At 39.9% G+C, this 20,152-nt stretch overlaps 1 protein-coding gene across 1 annotated transcript in view; it reads right to left on the reverse strand.

Annotated features, from left to right (window-relative positions):
• Window positions 1-9,368: 9,368 nt before the first annotated feature.
• si:dkey-178e17.3 (somatomedin-B and thrombospondin type-1 domain-containing protein) overlaps window positions 9,369-20,152 on the reverse strand; it is a 155,397-nt gene continuing 144,613 nt past the window's right edge. The window contains exons 2-5 of the mRNA XM_029124470.2: window positions 14,958-15,140; window positions 14,436-14,526; window positions 11,342-11,500; window positions 9,369-9,813 (exon numbers count right to left, since the gene is read on the reverse strand). Coding sequence (XP_028980303.2) covers window positions 9,708-9,813; window positions 11,342-11,500; window positions 14,436-14,526; window positions 14,958-15,140 — 539 coding nt within the window. The 3' untranslated portion in view covers window positions 9,369-9,707. The remainder of the gene's footprint in view (window positions 9,814-11,341; window positions 11,501-14,435; window positions 14,527-14,957; window positions 15,141-20,152) is intronic.

Genomic DNA, 20,152 nt, shown 5'->3' on the forward strand with positions numbered 1-20,152 from the left:
GGTAATTGGTGATCCTCTGCCCATCTTGACCTCTGAGAGACACTGACACTCTTGAGAGGCTCTTTATATACCCAATCATGCCAATTGACATAATAAGTTGCAAATTTGTCCTCCAGCTGTTGCCTATCTGTACATTTAACTTTTCCAGCCTCTTATTACTACCTGTCCCAACTTTTTTGGAATGTGTAGCTCTCATGAAATCCAAAATGAGCCAATATTTGGCATGACATTACAAAATGTCTCACTTTCAACATTCGATATGTTATCTATATTATATTGTGAATTAAATATAAGTTTATGAGATTTGTAAATTATTCCATTCCTTTTTTACTCACAATTTGTACAGTGTCCCAACTTTTTTGGAATCGGGTTTGTACATCCTGAGAATAAGGTTTATATGAGACTTCAAATCAGTATATGTATTTTGATATTTTAGACCAAATCATCAATACCAAGAGTGCCAATAGTTACAGAATGCATTGTAATTGTCAAACTTTGGTCTGGACTGAGAATGTTGATATGAAATAGTTAGGTGTGGTGTTGCCGTATTAAAGGGGCGCTTTGTAGAATCCTGCCTAAGACTTAATTAAAAACGTAAAACACGACTTCCCTAACCTCTTCCTCTTAAACCTCTTTTCTAACTGAACAAGATCAGAATTTTGGGAGACAGTACTGAGTGTATAAAGCGAGTATGAGAAGACTAAATATCAGTGTAAACTGTTAAAATGCTGAGTATCTCAGGCACATTGAGGAAATTCTCTGAAAAAAGTTAAACATTAACTAAAATCAGCAGATGTATTCTGGTCATTCATGTGTTTATTGAAAGTATTTTTAGTCACAAGAGAGCATATACAGTGCTGTGAAAAGTTTTGTTTTCACTTTGAAGTTAAGTTCTTTTTGCAGGTTGTAGTAATATATAGAGGGAAGCGGGAGAGGGAGAAAATATGCCTCTAAAGTGCTTGCTTCATTTGTTTGTTATGCTAGGTAATCAAACATGCAATCCTTAGATTATAAAAAGTTATAGGCCTCCTAGTTAATTCAGTCTAACGAAAGGGATTATCAGGGTCAGGTGTTGGAATACAATTAACAATCCGGCCTGATTTTGGCCAGCTCAGCCTACAAGTAATCTGAATAACTTTGTCCCTCTCCTTCTGATTGACATTGGAGGAACACAAGTTCCAGAGTCTTGTCAGTTTGGAAAGGGACACTCTCACCAACTTCTACCGGTGCACCATTGAAAGCATCCTCTCAGGCTGCATTACTGCTATGGCAGCTGCTCCACTGCAGACCGCAAGTCCCTCCAGAGGCCGGTAAAGTCTGGGGAGTGCATCATCGGCTGCCATCTTCCCTCCGTGCAATGCATCTACCATACACGATGACTTTGGAGAGCATGGAACATTATCAAAGATTACAGCCACCTAGGCTATGGTCTGTTCACGCTACTGGTGTCTGGTAGACACTACCGGAGCATCAGAGTACACATTTCCGGACTCAGAAACAGTTTTTACCCTTAGGCCATAAGGCTCCTCAACCAGCAACCACTGACCTATGATCATACTAATCACACACGATTCATTCTAGGTGCTCTGATGTCCTTTCAGGTAATTTTAATGGGCATTAGAATATTTCTTTACGTGCACCATTCATTACACATGTATCTATAATAATTAATGCTTCTACCATGCTGTTCATACTCCCCCATCCTACTCTTTCAAAATTGATGCTAGTTCATATTTTTTATGGATATTCCTGTCATACTTGCCATATCTATAATTTCTATACCACTGCCAATAGTGCTGCTAGTTTCTTTTTAAACTGCTGCTATGTACAGTGTTATTTGTATTATTGCTTTATCTTCATGCTATACCTTTGCTGTGTGTAGATTTTTCTTACATTCTTACTATGTAGTTGTATTCTGCTATGCCACCATTCATAAGCTTATTGCACTCATATGTACAGTGGGGCAAACAAGTACTTAGTCAGCCACCAATTGTGCAAGTTCTTCCACTTAAAAAGATGAGAGAGGCCTGTAATTTTCATCATAGGTACACTTCAACTATGAGAGACAAAATGAGAAAAAGAAATCCAGAAAATCACATTGTAGGATTTTTTATGAATTTATTGGTAAATTATGGTGGAAAAGATGTATTTGGTCAATAACAACAGTTCTTCTCAATACTTTGTTATATACCCTTTAATTATAGAGGTAATTACAGAGGTCAAACGTTTTCTGTAAGTCTTCACAAGGTTTTCACACACTGTTGCTGGTATTTTGGCCCATTCCTCCATGCAGATCTCCTCTAGAGCAGGGATGTTTTGGGGCTGTCGCTGGGCAACACAGACTTTCAACTCCCTCCAAAGAATTTCTATGGGGTTGAGATCTGGTGACTGGCTAGGCCACTCCAGGGCCTTGAAATGCTTCTTACGAAGCCACTCCTTCGTTGCCCGGGCGGTGTGTTTGGGATCATTGTCATGCTGAAAGACACAGCCACGTTTCATCTTCAATGCCCTTGCTGATGGAAGGAGGTTTTCACTCAAAATCTCATGATACATGGCCCCATTCATTCTTTCCTTTACACGGATCAGTCGTCCTGGTCCCTTTGCAGAAAAACAGCCCCAAAGCATGATGTTTCCACCCCCATGCTTCACAGTAGGTATGGTGTTCTTTGGATGCAACTCAGCATTCTTTCTCCTCCAAACACGACGAGTTGAGTTCTTGCCAAAAGGTTATATTTTGGTTTCATCTGACCATATTACATTCTCCCAATCCTCTTCTGGATCATCCAAATGCTCTCTAGCAAACCTCAGGATTTGAGTCCCTGGTGGCGTAGTGTGTTACTGATGGTAGCCTTTGTTACTTTGGTCCCTGCTCTCTGCAGCTCATTCACTAGGTCCCCCCGTGTGGTTCTGGGATTTTTGCTCACCGTTCTTGTGATAATTTTCACCCCACGGGTGAGATCTTGCATGGAGCCCCGGATCGAGGGAGATTATCAGTGGTCTTGTATGTCTTCCATTTTCTTATAATTGCTCCCACAGTTGATTTCTTCACACCAAGCTGCTTACCTATTGCAGATTCAGTCTTCCCTGCCTGGTGCAGGTCTACAATTTTGTTTCTGGTGTCCTTTGACAGCTCTTTGGTCTTGGCCATAGTGGAGTTTGGAGTGTGACTGTTTGAGGTTGTGGACAGGTGTCTTTTATACTGATAACAAGTTCAAACAGGTGCCATTAATACAGGTAATGAGTGGAGGACAGAGGAGCCTCTTAAAGAAGTTACAGGTCTGTGAGAGCCAGAAATCTTGCTTGTTTGTAGGTGACCAAATACCTACAATAAATTCATTAAAAATCCTAGAATGTGATTTTCTGGATTCTATTTTCTCTTTTTGTCTCTCATAGTTGAAGTGTACCTATGATGAAAATTACAGGCCTCTCTCATCTTTTTAAGTGGGAGAACTTGCACAATTGGTGGCTGACTAAATACTTTTTTGCCCCACTGTATTTATAATATTCAATAACTCTACCAATTGCTGCTAGTTTACACTTATGTATATTACTGCCATGACATAAAGCTCTGGAAAAAATTAAGAGACCACTGCACCTTTTTCTTTCTTTTCCAAAATAGTCAAATAAAGGGAGATTTTGAGTGAGGAACAGAAGGGTTAAAATTAAGAGACCACTGCAAATTGAACGCTTCTGTTCCTCACTCAAAACTTTCCTTTTCAACTTTTTTGGAAAGGAAAGAAAAAGTGGCAGTGGTCTTGTAATGTTTTCCGGAGCTGGATCTAAATACTACCCTGACTGCTGCTATATCAACATTACTACCAATATTGCTGCTAGTTTACAGTACTCCTAACTGCTGCTAGTGTACAGTGTAATGTATATTGTTGCTATATTTTATTATAATTTTCTGTCTTGCTATAGTTTTGCTTGTATACTCTACTTCTTAACTCTCATTATGTAGTTGTCGGGTGCCATGTCACAATAATTTAATTGTGCAGGATGACGCTGTGTTGTTCGGTGCATTTGACAAATAAACCTTCAAACTAAAACCCAGGAAGACACAAATAATCCCTAGATTATCCAGGAATCTGTGGGTCAGTGTTCATCACAGAAAGATACTAGGCAAAAATAGGAATGAAGGCAGAGTAGCAAGGCGTAAACCACTGCTCATAAAGAGAAATATAACTAATTGTCTTGAGTTTGCCCAAAGCACCTGGATAATCTTCAAGAGTTCTGGAACCATGTTCTGTGGACAGATGATTCAGAAGTGCCAAGAATATGCATTCACACAAGTCTACATCAAAATGGTTGATCATCACAACATTTTTATTTCTAATGTCAACACGTTTAAAGGACAAATACCATTTTACTGCACTGCATCTGAGGGTCATAACAAGTACTGTTCTTAGGCTTCCTGGACATAGACTATATCATATCTTAATAGAGCATTTTCTTTGAGCATGCTTTTTATTCCAGAACCAGGGGAAATTTGAGATATGGGAATAACTTTGTCACTGCAACAGGAAGGTAAAGCTACCACTAGCTTTACCTTCGTTTTACTTTTTTTATTGTGTGCGACAATTTATGTTAAAATGTATCTCAAAAATTCTTTACTTAAACTTACTTTTAAACACTTTTAAAAACAGTGATAAAGTATGGGCAGATAACAGAAAAGGGCTGCTTAACAACCGTCACCCATTTTCTTTATAAACTCCTTTAGACACTAGTCTGTACGGACTAATTCTAGGTCATTCTGGAAGCTGACAATTACATCCATATAGTTTACATACTTTATTGTACCTTTAGAGAAAATGTTTGAGGCAACATACAGCAACAAATAATTGCAAACATATCACAAAATGTACTTTAAAAAGACAATATTGGAGATCTAGGTTAGTTTTATAGAAATCTGATTGTTCGTTGGAATTGTTTTTGCAGTGAAAGCTGATAATGTCATCAAGTAGGCCGATCCACTTATGGAACCAGAACACTCAGAAAGTGGCCAACTTTTGTGCAGTTTACTGCTGGTATTGTTTTTCTGTATCACCTGTGTCTCTGTGTCCTTCCTGGTGTACCACAGGTCCCGATGCTTTGCAGTCTATTCATTATCATTCCTTCCTGTGAGGGCCAGCTGCTCCTACAGATGCGACAAGCATTCATTAGAGCAAAGGGCTAATCACAGCAATGAGTACAGCAGGACCTAAGAGGGCACCACAATGCAACATGCTTAGGCAGCGTTCCCACAGGCAGCCCAGTTTTGATCTTTGTTCCACTAACTGTGTAGAATAGTACAGTTTACAATGACAGCATGTTCAATAGAGGATATCCGTCTGTTTGCACCCAAGGTCTAAGATTTGGCTTCCCAACATGTAATCTAACGCCTCTGAATTGGGATAGCCAGCATTAGGGGGCACCTGTGGAGCAATTACGTTTGATTGCCTTGCTCAGGGAAAGAACTACATTTATTTTTATTTTCACCTATTGAAAAACTCTGATTATAGGTCAGATGCTTTAAAACCTTGGCCGTCTGCTGCCCAGAGAAGGTATTACCACACACACATAGGCAAACCATACTTTATTTGATGCTTTGAGATTGATACGGTGGGCTCACAGTCCACAGGTAAGATTGCCTTAAAGTATTGTTGTTTTGGATGCACAATTCCACAAGCAGAACGTTATAGTTTTATGGGGAAATGGAAAGAAAGGTTGTGACATGACTTCCACTTTTGTACATTAACCAGGCAACACTCCATCTTAACTCGTCCACATGGATGAACATTGCAGATGAGAGACTACCTGAAGTTTTTTTTCTTCCTTCAGGTCAAGAATAGCACAAGGAGGAGCTAGTTCCAGGTGTTTGCAATGTCAGGTCGCACTGGAGGTAAAAATGCCACCAACATGCCTTCACTTTCATGCAACGAAAGAGTCCAATGTGAAATCCAAAGCTACATTTGTGACATATATGGTTATGGTTTTGTTTTTTACTACAGGTCTGAGGTGCACATTGATTCTGGGCGATTGGGGTGGGGGTTAGCGGTAATGGAACTGAACTTTTCAACGGAAGTCACGCCCGTGTTTTTTCCCTCCATGCAATCCCATGGGGTGGTGAGCATTTTGAACAGCTGTCTTGTCAAAAGCAAACAGTGGCAGCGCTGCGACAAAGGCCGCTAGTACTGGAATGCCTGTCTTTTCATTGTGAGTAATCCCAGAACACACTGCTGTCGGACCCCATCAGGCAGCGGGCCAGAGAAGGGCCTTCCTGCTCATAGAATTTTAACCAATAGATTGGACAACGACATCCAGAACTAGATGTTCTGGACTGGCGTATTTTGATGGATATGGAGTTCTGTAGCAATTATCTTTAATGCAAAATTGCCATGGTACTTTCCATATTTACAATAAAGCATATGTAAAATATGTTTCAATATGTTATACATACAGTACCCCACATGCAAAAACACCTAGGTGCCATCAAATAACTAACATTCCTAATGATTGCTGGTTGGAATGGGAAGTTCCATTCTACAAAATGTCATTCTATGTTGGCGGGGGTAATGAGTAAGGCCTGCTTTGGAGGCGACGAACTGACAGGCTGACAGGCAACACTCTATTGCCACTGTTATAGTTAGAGAAAATAAAGAGTTGTGCTGACGGAGGCGAGTTTGGAGAGGGGAGTAGTGGCTGAGGGTGTGGCAGGCGGTGGAGAGAGCCAGTTATGGTGAGAGGGGGAGGGAGTGGTGGAGCCAACGTTCCAAGTGCTGGTGTACTGAAAACTGTTGGTAGTGTCCGTGATAATAAAAAGGGCCTGAAAAAGAAGGCTGATTTATGTTATATATCTTTTATGATATCTGATGGAATAAAAGACACAGAAACAGAAGAACAGAATTTAATGAAAACCACAGTTATTAAATAACATATCACAGATTTCAAAATCAGTAAATGTTTGAATCATAAATTCTGAATAAATAAATATTTTCTACTGTCATTTTGGCACACAATGTGATAAATAAATACAGGAAAATGCATGTTCATAAATGACATTGCAGACTTATCCTATTTAGGCTGAAACATGGCTGTTCTCAAGAAGATTGTTATATCAGGGATGTGCCTCCGAAACAGATCAATACTCTAGGCTATGCAGCGCCTTTTAAGGCTATGCTTGGTCAGGGCTTGGACCAAACTTCATTGCATAGAATTGGGGTCAATTTGGGAAGCAAAATTGCTCCCAAAGTTAAATCAACAAATTCCAAAACAACATACCAACAACATACAAGCAAAACCATTTTCTGGCATATCCCCCGACACAGCAGTCATCCCATGACTGTGAGTCTATTTCACACTATAGGGCATGACAAGAATGCTCAAAAATGCTTTGATGGCTACTGTACACATACTGTTTCAATGTACTTGTAACCTTCCATTTAGCTATAATATATGGCCTGGTGAAAGGTTAGATATATATTATACCTAAAGGGTATAGTAATCAGCTATACATTTTTCCATAAGTAATTGTTAGGAGGGAACAAATGAAGAATGTTAATGATGGTGTTTTGATGACATTATGTTGATAGGTAAGAGTTCACTGTGTTAAGAGAATCAGCTCCAATCAACTTAATTTTACCCAATTTTTTCTCACAAATTTTGATTAAGGCTGTGTTAATTGCAGTAACTCCCAGTGGATTCAGAACAGTCGATCTTGAGATATCTGTCTTGGTGTAAACGGCTAGTTCCCATCCTCCTTTTACACATTTGTCAATGTAACCAGTGCTTCCCTCACCATCATGGGGACATGTGAAACAGATGTCACAGCAAGACTAGAAAAGAGGCAAAGGGGCATCCCTAGTGGTATTTCCTAGTTCTAGCATAATGATTTTGCCCAAATGTTCTACGAAAGGTGTTATCTGAATTGGTGGGAGGGATGGGTGGGTAGTGATACAAAATTGCAAGCTAAGGTTGGGGTTTCTGCAAGCTTATTGTGGTAATCTCCCTGGACCCAACATGCAGTTAGGTCTGGCTGACTTCCTATTTAGGGGAAAAATAATAAAGTTTGAAAATGTAGTCCCCTTTCAATCAATAACAAGCTCAAATTAAATAGACATGAAACAACAGTGAGCTTCAACAGGACATTTGTTTATTTCCTGATGGACAGTGTACAAGATTGTTGTTTTTAAAAATAAATAAACACACCCACACACACAGAGATACAGAGAGAGAGAGAGCACATACAAGGGTTTAGGACAACATCAAAAGATACTGTTCCAATACTTTAAAACCACATCTGTTTGTCTTCATGTTTTGTTTGCATGTATGCAAGCCTTGTTAGGCCCCGTATTCATTAAACATCTGAGTATAGGAATGCTGCTTTATGATAATTTTTGCATAAATTATAGAATGAATAAAGGTACATGAACAGCGGTGTACTTGATCTTAGGTCAGCACTAGAAAAGAGGGGCTTCATGAATATGAGCCCATATTTGCATGCTTGGTTCAAGGAATAGAAGTAGAGAGGATGTGTTTTTTTATTCATTTTAATAGATCTCCAGTTAAGACTCTGGGAATGGGTGAACTGCCTTACTGACCATAACTCTCTGGTCTGAAATGTGGACTAACATAAATAATTGGTGACAGTCTCAGCAGAAGGAGAGGATGGGTGTCGTGAGGAGGAAGGGGAGGACACATTTGCCTATCCGAGAGCATCCCTGAGTAAGGGGCGGAAATGGGGCAGCTCCACTGGCTCAAGCAACAGTCTGGAGGTTCCCAGGAAAAAATGCTTGATTTTTTTGTTTTGTATAGAAAACAATTGAAAAGTCAGCGAGTGGGAATAAGACTATGAGACACAAATGTTGAAGGTGACACTTCCCAGTCAGGGTTGAACTTTGGGTAAATGGTTTTGTTATTTTTATATCTGTAAAGTCTTAGACCTTGTGGGATGCACTGTTAATTCATTGGGATTGAATTTTATTGGAGCAATATTTCTAACATGGCCGCTGGTCTGTTTTGTCTTTAGCCGACCGGTCATTGTCATTGACAGACAAGGGTGGGACACATTGAATGGCAATCAGGCTATACCAAACAATGGGAAAGAAGGGACCTAGCTCTGTTCCCAACACCCAAAGTCAAGAACAATTTGCCTCTCTTTGAAGAGAAAACCACTCTATAGCCTGAGCTACTGTAGAAACCCTAAACTTATTGAGTGAGTCTTCCTTTGAGCATATAAAGAGTGGGTAATAATAATAGGCAAGGTATTCATAAACAAAAGCATACACACTCACACAGTATAAACACAGTCACAAAAAAGTAGAAAATGTATAAAGCAAAATAATATATTTATATATTTATACATTATGCATAATCAAATGCAGTTGCATTTATGGAGGTAGATAGCAAAGTTTTCAGAGGTAAAAAGGCATAGTATATATTGTGCTTTGAAGGAGAAGAAAATCATAATTATTGTGGCTGTATTAGTATTACAGTATTGTGTATAGGTACATAAGTGTGTGTCTCTGTGTGCTTTTTATAAAGAGTGTATACAGTAAATGAAGTGTAAGAGAAAAGTGGCAGAACACTGCTGATCTCCTTAAATTCCCTCTCCTATAACTTGATTTAGAGGGGTCCATGTTGACCGGCAGGTTTTCCATCGGCTGAATTGGAGCTGTTGGGATGTCCCCATGTTCCGTGTCCCCATAGGGGGAAGTCTGGAGGGTGGTGGGTTACACAAATAGGACTGAGTAGGCGGGACAACTGCAATTTCTGGAAGAAGATTCCCTCACCCAGGAGCCATGACAACCTGGGACAGAAGCTGCTGTCCAGAATGTTCTAGAAAACAAACAGATCTCTGATCAGTTTTGTTGAGAGTAAGATTTAGTTATTAATGGCCTAGCATGGTCCGGTGGTACCATTTGCTGCCTCAGGTGTAAATACTGCTGCAGCATGGTTTCAAATCTTCCAAAAACTCTCTCCTCTAGCTTTCACCTCATAAATGTCTGAAAACATATCTTACCAAACAAGAAACCAGGCAAGTCTAGTTCAGCCGGGCCCGAAATAGAAAGTGTTGCCATCTCGAGATTCGAACCCAAGTCGCCCATGTGAAAGGCTGTGTTAACCACTACACCACAGAGCTGTACATTTGCTGCCTGTCAGTATAGCCTCTTGTCTATACTGACACCCGGCATCTGTATATCGTAAACAAATCCTCTTTTGCTGCTGGCCGTTGTAATCGTTTAATAGCCATTCGTGAATGACATTGATACAGTTAAACTGACTAATGTTTCTTACTAAGTTCACCTCCACCACAAATAGCGTCTATGAATGTCATTTTCCACTGGCCGTATTAACAGCGTATTGGCCAGTAATAAGCTTTACCATTATCTACTAACTTACTGGAATAGTCATAAGAATTTTGCAATTACTAGCGAGTCTGCCAAAGATATTTCATTTCATGGCAAAACAACATACTTTTTTCTTTAATTCGTGAATTACATTTATACAGTAACTATCAACAAAGGCAACAAACTTTTTCATCAAGTGAAAAGATGAAAGAATCGTGGAATCTACCAGTAATAATTAATAAATGTCGTTGCTCTCAATAGATTCGAACTTAGGTCTTCCACATGAGAGGCACTATCTTCAACCACTACATTACACATTCCATGGCATTACACATTCCAGCAGTCGCTATGACATAATGTTACTTGTGACTTGAGTACTTATTAAGGTATCCAGGTATTATGAATTTCCCTGAAGAGTGTTTGATTTAAAAAGAGTGAGTTGGTCTTATCTATTAGTTTAAACGTATGTTGATATTATTTCTCATAAGTAAATGATGAAACAAAGTGCATGTTCATGTTTTACTAACTTCATAGGGAGTGGAAATCCTTTTCAAATCCTCCTACAAAAAAAGCTAAAATTGCTAGGTTTAAGGTAAGGGTAGGCAATATGGTAATAACCTTTTGTGTCCTCATAAGGATAGAGATTCCTAATGTACTGTGTATCTGTGTGTGTTTGTGTGCAGGGCCGTCGGCAGCAATCCTGGGCCCTGTGAAAATATATATGCCTAGGCCCCATCACTTAGGGCTTGTTTACATTACCAGAGACAAAATAAAAAGCTAGATGAACTTATCTTAGTTTGCGTGATCATTTCCATAGCATTTGAATTTACATGTATCTGCAAGTTTACACAACAAAATCATCTAGTGTCTCAAGTCTTCTTCGATATGTTTTGGAAAGTGTAGTGTAATGTAAACAAGCCCTTATAGACAACATTGATACTATTACAATCAGTGGGCCCTGTGAATCATTTCCACACCTCCCACCTGTTAGCTACAGCCATGTGTGTGTGACAGACCTGGTGCTCTGTAGTCCATCTCCACCGCAACCATCTGTTGTTGCCATGGCTTCACTCTGGCACTCTGAGCAGACCAGTCTCTCTCTGACCAGCTGCGCACTCCATAAGTTAAGACTGCACGCTGCACTGGCCTGCTTCACACGCATATACACACAATAACTTCACAGAAGGAAAGAGAGAGAGATCCATTTAAAAATGTTTTATTTCATATGTGCATGACCAGACTGATTTCATATTTTAATGCAGGATTTACTGGTTTTGGTTATTGCTTCTGTTAAGATAATGATTTATCATGTTCACTTGTTTCACTGAATTGACGGACGGTGTCAAACACCCTCCGTCACTAAAATCACCCCGCACAATTCAGTGAAAATTCTAACATTTGAATTGTACAGTGTGATATTTGTGCTGTGTTTGACACACCATTAATTCAGTTCAAATTGCAGTACAGAGGTAGAGAGGGTTAGGGTTAGTACAATGAAATGCATTTAGCATCTATCCAGAATTGCAAATAGAAGAGGGAAGAACATTTACAAGTATTAAGTATAATTTACAGTTGTGCTCCTAAGTTTGCATACCCTGGCAGAAATTGTGATATTTTGGCATTGATTTTGTAAATATGACAATATTATGCAAAAAGGATGGCCCTGATCAAAAGTTTACATACCCTTGAATGTTTGGCCTTGTTTTTCAGAAACACAAGGTGACACACACAGGTGAAAATGGCAATTCAAGTTTAATTTTCCACATCTGTGGCTTTTTAAATTGCAATTTGTGTCTGTGTATAAACAGTCAGTGAGTTTGTTAGCTCTCACGAGGATGCACTGAGCAGGCTTGATGCTGAGCCATGGGGAGCAGAAAATACCTGTCAAAAGACCTGCGTAACAAGGTAATGGCAAGGTATCTTGATACCAAGCCAAGGTCAGGTAGACCAAGAAAGATTTCAGCCAAAACTGCCAGAAGAATTGTTCGGGATACATAGAAAAATGCACAGGTAAAATTCTGGAGAAATACAGGCTGCTCTGGAAAAAGACGGTGTGGTTGTTTCAAGAAGCACAATACGATGATACTTGAGCAAAAATTAGCTGCATGGTCGAGTTGCCAGAAAGAAGCCTTTACTGCTCCAATGACACAAAAAAGCCCGGTTATAATATGCCCGACAACATATAATATGAACTCACAGCTTCTGACACACTGTAATTTGGAGTGACGAGACCGAAATAGAGCTATATGGTCACAACCACAAGCGCTATGTTTGGAAAGGGGTCAACAAAGCCTAGAAGGAACAGAATACCATGAAGCATGGTGGTGGGGTGGGGGGGGGGGGCTCTAAAACACAGGGAATCTTGTGAAAATTGATGGCAAGATGAATGCAGCATGTTATCACAAAGTACTGGCAGACAATTTGTATTCTTCTGGACGAAAGCATGGGATGCTTTTTCGACTTTCCAGCACGACAATGACCCTAAGCACAAGGCAAAGTTGACCCTCCAGTGGTTACAGCAGAAAAAGGTGAATGTTCGAGAGTGGCCATGTTTTTTTTTATGATTGTGCCATTCTGTTAGCACAACTGTATGTTACAAGTGGGATGCATAGATGTGCAATGAAGGCATATGCAATTCTAAATGTGCAACTGAAATGCAGGGATAGCAGCAATGAGGTAGATGTGTACGTGTAGCAACTGAAAACATCCTCATCAGACTTTGCAAAGCAGTGTCAGGTGTCCAGTAGTACAAGGAGTGTAGAGCAACAAGGTCCCTGAGAGGCAGTACTATGTGGTGGGCAGGTTGGTATGGTTAGTGTTAGGTACAGAGTTCAGCTGGGTTATAGTAGCTTGGAAGAAACATTTCCTGAGCCTGCTGGTGCTGCAACAAAGAGACCTGTACTGGTGGTAGGAGGGCAACATTTTATAGAAACTAGCCCAGGAGTGAATATGACAATGAGGTTACACGACATGTTGAGTGTTACTGCATTTAACACAACAAACACCCCCTCCACATGTACACCAAGGCCTGCATCTTAAGACTGCTCATTTCCAGTTTAACCATATTCAATAAAAACTTGTCAGTACAGCAGATTTGTGTGTGCATTCCAGCTAACAATGTCGTTTACAGCTAATATGTCACGTTGGCGTGAGTAATGAAGGTCAATCTTTCTCCACTTTGTGCTTTTGTCAAAATACCAATATCAGATTTCCTCTTTAATCAGTGTTAAAGACACAGCTGTTAGAAAACAAACTTGATTTTGGTTCCCTAGTGTGTGATTGATGATAGGCTCAACCTAAGATCCAAGATGAGGTAACCTGTGAGAAGCATTGTCTCCCCAAGTGTTACAATTACTGTATCCGTTGACGTTAGTTCATCAAGAAAATATTCAATGACAAGGTTTGTTTTCTGCAGTCAAAACAATTTGGCCACGGCTAGTTTTGAATGTCAGGAAAAAAACTTGGCTTCTGGGAGTACAAAAAAACTTGGCTTCTGGTAGTAGAAAAAAAATTACACTCGATAGAAGAAAGATAATTTGGGAAAATTAGCATCAAAGGTTCTGCCAATCAAGTGAGCCAAACTGTTGTAATTAGATCAGATTAATGACAACTGACATTATAACTGCACTTGATGAAGGGTATATAAAAAAAGGGGGAATATATTAGCCAAATAAGGATTGTAATAAGGGTATTAGTGAAACGTTGTTGGCCACAACCATACACAGACGTTATACAGTAACGTTTTACCTTTATGTTTTCAGTTGTGATAAATAATTTGATTGTATAATTTGGCATTAAGGCACATGGAAGTGTGGTATATAGCCAATCTATATAGCTGTTTTTAGGTACAAAACATTGCTGACTGCCTGGACACAGCCCTTAGCCTTATATTTGACATATACCACAATCCCTATTAGTAATCTATTGCTATTATAAATCATTTACCAATGCAATTAGAAGGTGTATGAAGTTGGCCCTGTAAGATTTGACTGTAAGATTTGTACAAACATATTCCACACAAGGAGGCTGGTAATCCAAAATGTTTTGAACAATATGCTACATGTAAAAATTGTAAAGGTCAGCAGTATGTTTTTGTAACTTTTACCCTACCTGAGCTTCTCATTCTTCATCAGCATGTGTGGTCGTCTCCAGGGATCCTTAAAGTTCCTCTTGAAAGAGTCAGGCAGGATTTTGGCCACCTCTGAAAGAGAAGTTTAAAATCAATGTAACCCAATAACATACCTAAATGCACAAACACATACATGCATCATCAGGCATGAATTTAGTTAGGTAATTATAATTCAAAACAAAACAAATTAATTTTACTGAGCACATGCCCACAAGGTCGCCTTTAGAGATATAAGGCCTTAATACAAGCTGCTTTAAATGGGCAAAAGTTCTACAACTGGAAAATAGTTGTAGAACTCTGGGTGCATAGGACACCTACTGAAGACAACTTTTAAATAGTGGCAGCTAGGTTTTGAAGCTTTTTACCACTGTGCTGACTGACAAACTGCAGATGCCTCTGAGAACGTAAAACTGTAAATGTGAAACGTAATAGTTTGTGTAGACAACAAATACTGTAGAAACCAGGTCAAACAGAAAGACACAAAAAAACAAACACACACACACCTTTAGCAGAGCTACAAATGTCGTTGTTTCCAAAGCATCCCCGGCGTTGCTTGAGGTCCAGACAGGGTGTGCCTCCATTTCTGGGAGGAACAGTTACAAGGCGACTCCTCTCAGTGCTCCCCACACCACAGGGTGAGGTGCAGGATGACCATGGACCCCATGGCCCCACCACGCAGGCAACGGCTGCTGGGGAAAAGGACAAGGAAGAGAGATGTATGGGGTTATTGATCAGTGAAGACGAGATGCAAGAGTATGGTGAGGAACCAAGCACACAGTCAATGGCTACTGAGAGAGAAATCCTTTTTTCTTTGTTGTTTTTTTAGGATTCCCATTAGCAGACGGCATGGTGAGAATTATTATTTGTGGATTTTGGCAGAGAGAGAAAGACAGAAGGAGATGTGGTAAGACAGTTTGAGAGATATACATGAATGGAGGGAGCGAGATCAACAAAAGGGTGTAATGAGCTGGAGAGAAAAAACAAAATTGCAACTCAGTGAACTCACACACAAAAGTACAATGAAAGGAAGTGTGGACTGTACATGAAGGTGTGACTAAATCATTGATTGTCACCTTAGATAAGAGAGACTCTCTTTTTTACATGACAGAATGGAAACATATCCACAACACAGCTGCAAACCCACTAGATAAGACATCTCCTGGAGACTATCAGGTCTAACCTGGGGACCATTACACACAAAACAGCTGCACTCACAAGATTCCCTTGGAGACACTGTGGTACATGGCCATGCAGAGGCCACCCAAAGAGGGGACTACATGAACTGAAAGTCCTTCTACTCTATCCTCCTTCAGGGGATTGTAGACAAAAGAGAGCAACTAATTGCCATTTTTGCTGGTCCACCAGGATGAGTTCATGATGCCAGAATGTTGAGGGCCTCCAATTTCTACACAGCATGGCAGGAGAAGATGGGTAAGTACAGATTGCTGGGAAACAGTGCCTACATTGGTCAGGCATTCCCATTTGTCCTAACTCCTAAGCATGACAAGAAGGCTCTTAGTGAAGTAGACCAGCTGCAGAACTCCAAAATCAGCTGGGAGTGGTGATGATCTTGATGGCAGCCTGTTTTCTACACAACATATGCATTTGTGCTTCAGAGATACATCAGGAACACCCACATGGCTGCCCAAGGCAGGAAGATGAAAATGAGTAGACTATAACTTGTCTTTCAACAAATTAATTGGATAAATTGGCTGATAATTTAATCAATTAATTGATCGCTACCATTGATTGTTTGTAAATTCTGTGTGTACCAGTAAAGATGTATTTTCCTCAATTAACTATCTCACCTTTTACTCATTGCCCACAGTGAAGTTTTAGGGATAAAAAAAAGACTCAGGCAAAATCCAAAACAATAATTTATTAAGAAACAGAGCTGTTTTATATGCAAATTACACATATAACAATAATAGATACAACAATAACCGATTATTTATAATACAAAAAATATAAACAACTATATACAAATATATAACAGCTAAAAAGTATAACTATATACAAAAAAAAAATTAAGACTATAATATTAACTCACAGCTTGTCCAAAAACCTGGACATCAATGACTCACAGCCCTGCTGTGCAGGCCTGAGTTGTGTTAGTGTCACTTCATGGCGCCGCCGACTGGGTTCTTCTGCCCTCTGTAGAAACTGCATTTTTATGTGTTTCCGAGATGCAGTGGTGACCACATAGGTGTGGAAAATGGGCTGGATGCAGAGCAACATGCAGTGTCAGCTAGAGCAGTCAAACTGCTGCAAAGGCCTAGCGTCTACTAAAAAGATAACACATTGTTAATATCCCAACATAATAGAGCCCTTATATTTCAGTAATTAATTTACTTTTACATATTCGTTAAACTTCTTTTTACTTTTTCCTATTTCACGGGGTGGAGGTTTGCTCGGTCAGCCATACAATTAGATTAGATTCAACTTTATTGTCATTGAACAACTACAAGTACAGTACAACCGAGGCAAATAGAAGGAGTAGGGTAGCATGTGCAACTGAAATGCAGGGACACCAGCAATGAGGTTCCTGAGGCAGAAATATGTATGCAACAATTGAAATTGCAAGTACAGTGGCAGTTTTGAATGTTCAATTAAGGCAATTTTAAGGTGCAAGTCGGCATGTGCAAATGAAATACAGGAATAGCCGCAATGACACATACCTGTAGACAACTGAAAACTTCCTATCAGACTTTGTAAAGCAGTGACAGAGTCCCATAGTACAAAGTGTGGGTATGGTTAGTGATGGTTCACAGAGTTCAGCATGGTTACAGTAGACGGGAAGAAACTGTTCTTGAGCCTGCTAGTGCGAGAACAGAGAGAGCTGTACCTGCCTGATGGGAGGAGGACAAACAGTTTGTGGGTTCTCTGGTGATGCCGGGTGCTCTGCGCAGACATAGCTTGTGCTGGAGGTCTATGATGGCTGGTAGCTGGGTACCCATAATGTGCTGGGCAGTTTTCACCACCTGTTGCAGGGCCTTTCAGTCGGCTACGGCGCAACCACCAAACCACACAGTGGCACAGTTAATCAGAATGCTCTCGACTGTGCAGCGGTAAAAGTTCAAGATTCTTAGAAGACAGATGGGCCTTCTTCAGCCTCCTCAAGAAGTACAGGCGCTGCCACGCCTTTTTGACCTGGGCTGAGGTGTTGATATAAGGTGCTACCATCTTGTATTATGAACTTGAGTGAGGTTCTTCTGACTTTCCGAGTTGGAATTCCGACTTGAGGGGTTTTCCACTTGAAACTTCTGACTTGAAACTGAGAAATTTCGACCTCCAAGTACAACTGGAACGCGGCAAAACAAACAAGCAGGTAACGCACTGTTATGCTGTTCATGAGAAAAATGCATAGGCCAGTCTCCATTGTTGTATTGAAAAAGTTATGATGTCATGTCCTGTGAAGCGCAACTCCAACTGCCAATAAAGTTACCCGTACACTGTTGCAAATCAAGTGACTCTTCCGGTTAAGTCAATCATATGGATGATTCTGGAGCTCAAACAAGAAAATGCATTAATGGCGACAAAATTTTTTACGCTGTTAAGCATTAATCACACGTGTTACGCTTTAACAGCCCAAAATGATAATACATGCACGCACACAACCACACCTATCATATTGCTCCCAAATGTTAAGGCACCAAACAGAATATAAACGGACCAGGAAACATTTAAATTGTTATGTATATTTTTGCTATGTTTGTTGCTTCATATATTTCTTCATTCTTACTGAGTAGAAGTCATGTGTCTTGTCACAAGAATTTCATTGTTCAGAATGACGCTGTGTTATTTGGAGCACTTGATAAATAAAATGACTTTGACTTTGAAACAAATGTACTTTAGAATGACAATGATTAGACAGCACTGTATCCTACCTTCATTGCAAATCTTTTGAAGTCATGTACTTAGCTAAGTGAAATAAAGTACCATAGAACATAGTTACCCAGGTATTAGGGTTACGTCATGCACGCCAATGATTCCGGCATCCCGCTCTAAACTCTAAACTCTGTACTCATGTATTGTCTATGTTCTGTAGTTGACAACAAAATGGCAAGTAGGTTTGCTAGCAATCAACCATGTGCTGTGAACACAAACAATTAAGCATTAATTATTCAGCTACAAATATGTACGGCAGAGCTGCTCACGTCTAGAACTAGCAAAGCCCTTGTTAAAGCCCGGTTAAAGAACAAGATATACAACACCAAACATTATAATGTTAATGTTAGCTAATGACTACGTTTTGTTATGCAAAATTTGTGACAACTGATCAGACAGACAGAGGTCCGCAGCTGCGTCTCAAACATTCCCATTTCTTTTCAATTGTTCAGATAGTTTTGAATGAACAGAATGAAACGGGGGTCAAGATGATCTTCTAACCTGATGCACACAGCATTGTTCTTTGTTTACAAAACAGTAATTTCTCATTTAATTCACACAGAATATCAATGATAAGCACATTTGTGTGAAAGAGTAGGAACAACTATCTACTAAAAATAAAAAATGGATTTGACCAAATCATGCCAAACAAAATTAAAACTCCTTGTGAAACTCTTTTACAAGTATAAAAAATGTCTGCAGATTTGTTCAGTCAGCTCTTATTCATGCGTAGAGGTCGCCTATGAGTAGCTATTCGTAAAAATGGACTAGGCAAGCTAAGGGTTTCCATTAGCGGTTGAGTAGCTGAAAGTAGAATTCATGGGAACCACCTAGCTAGCTAGTTTCAGCCCATACTAGTTACTGAGCTAGGTTAGTTACTCAGCTAGACTACCTAAATCTACATCATCTGACATGAACACCTTGCTTATTTTTTCATGTAATGTACTGTTTTAGACATTCTGAATCTATATTTGGAGTGACAGTCAGAAGTCTGTAGATCATCTCTATAACGCTCTTTTAAATCAGCTGTGCATGCCAGAAGCTGCCACAGGAGTCTACCATAATGTTACTGCAACCAGGGCAGGCATCACAGCAACTATAGACAGCTGGCTTTGTGAAATTTAATTTCAGTTAGCAGTCAAGATAGCTAACTAGCTTTTCTTGAAGAAATGTAACTTTATATACATGGTCAACACCATCCCTTTCGTTTTAAAATAAATTCCAATAACTGGCTGAATTATTACCTTAATTGACTTCAGCATCAAACAACAAAACATGCTAGCTTTCATAACATTTGTTATCAAAGTTCCTAAATACTGATCATTGGTCACGGTCTGCGTAGTGGTGGAGAGGAAAGGAACCAGGCTCAGGCAGAGTGGCAGTCGATGTCATATTTTTAAATGAAATAAACACTGAGCACCAAAATACATGAAACAAAACAAAAAGGCTGGCTATGCAGCAAAATGATATGAACCACTGACGAGAACAAACGTAGACAACAATGACCGACAAGTGAGGGGAGCAGAGGAGAAAAATGTAAACACATACTAATGATTTAATAGGGACTTGGTGTGAGCGACAATTGGAGAAAAGACAAATGAAGGAGTCCGGGGTGAGTTCATGTACACTGGGAATCCGGGAAAAGCAAGAGATGACGGAGCTGTCACAGTACCCCCTACCCAAAGCCCCGGCTTCCAGACAGGGCCGAAACACAACCGCAGGGGAGGGCGGGCGGGAGAAAGCCGTACCCTCCACCAACCCACACCGGAAAAAGGCAGAGGAGGCGGGTCCGGCGGAATAGGCAGGGGAG

Source organism: Esox lucius, chromosome 13, assembly GCF_011004845.1.
Source record: "Esox lucius isolate fEsoLuc1 chromosome 13, fEsoLuc1.pri, whole genome shotgun sequence".
NCBI classification, from domain to species: Eukaryota; Metazoa; Chordata; class Actinopteri; order Esociformes; family Esocidae; genus Esox; species Esox lucius.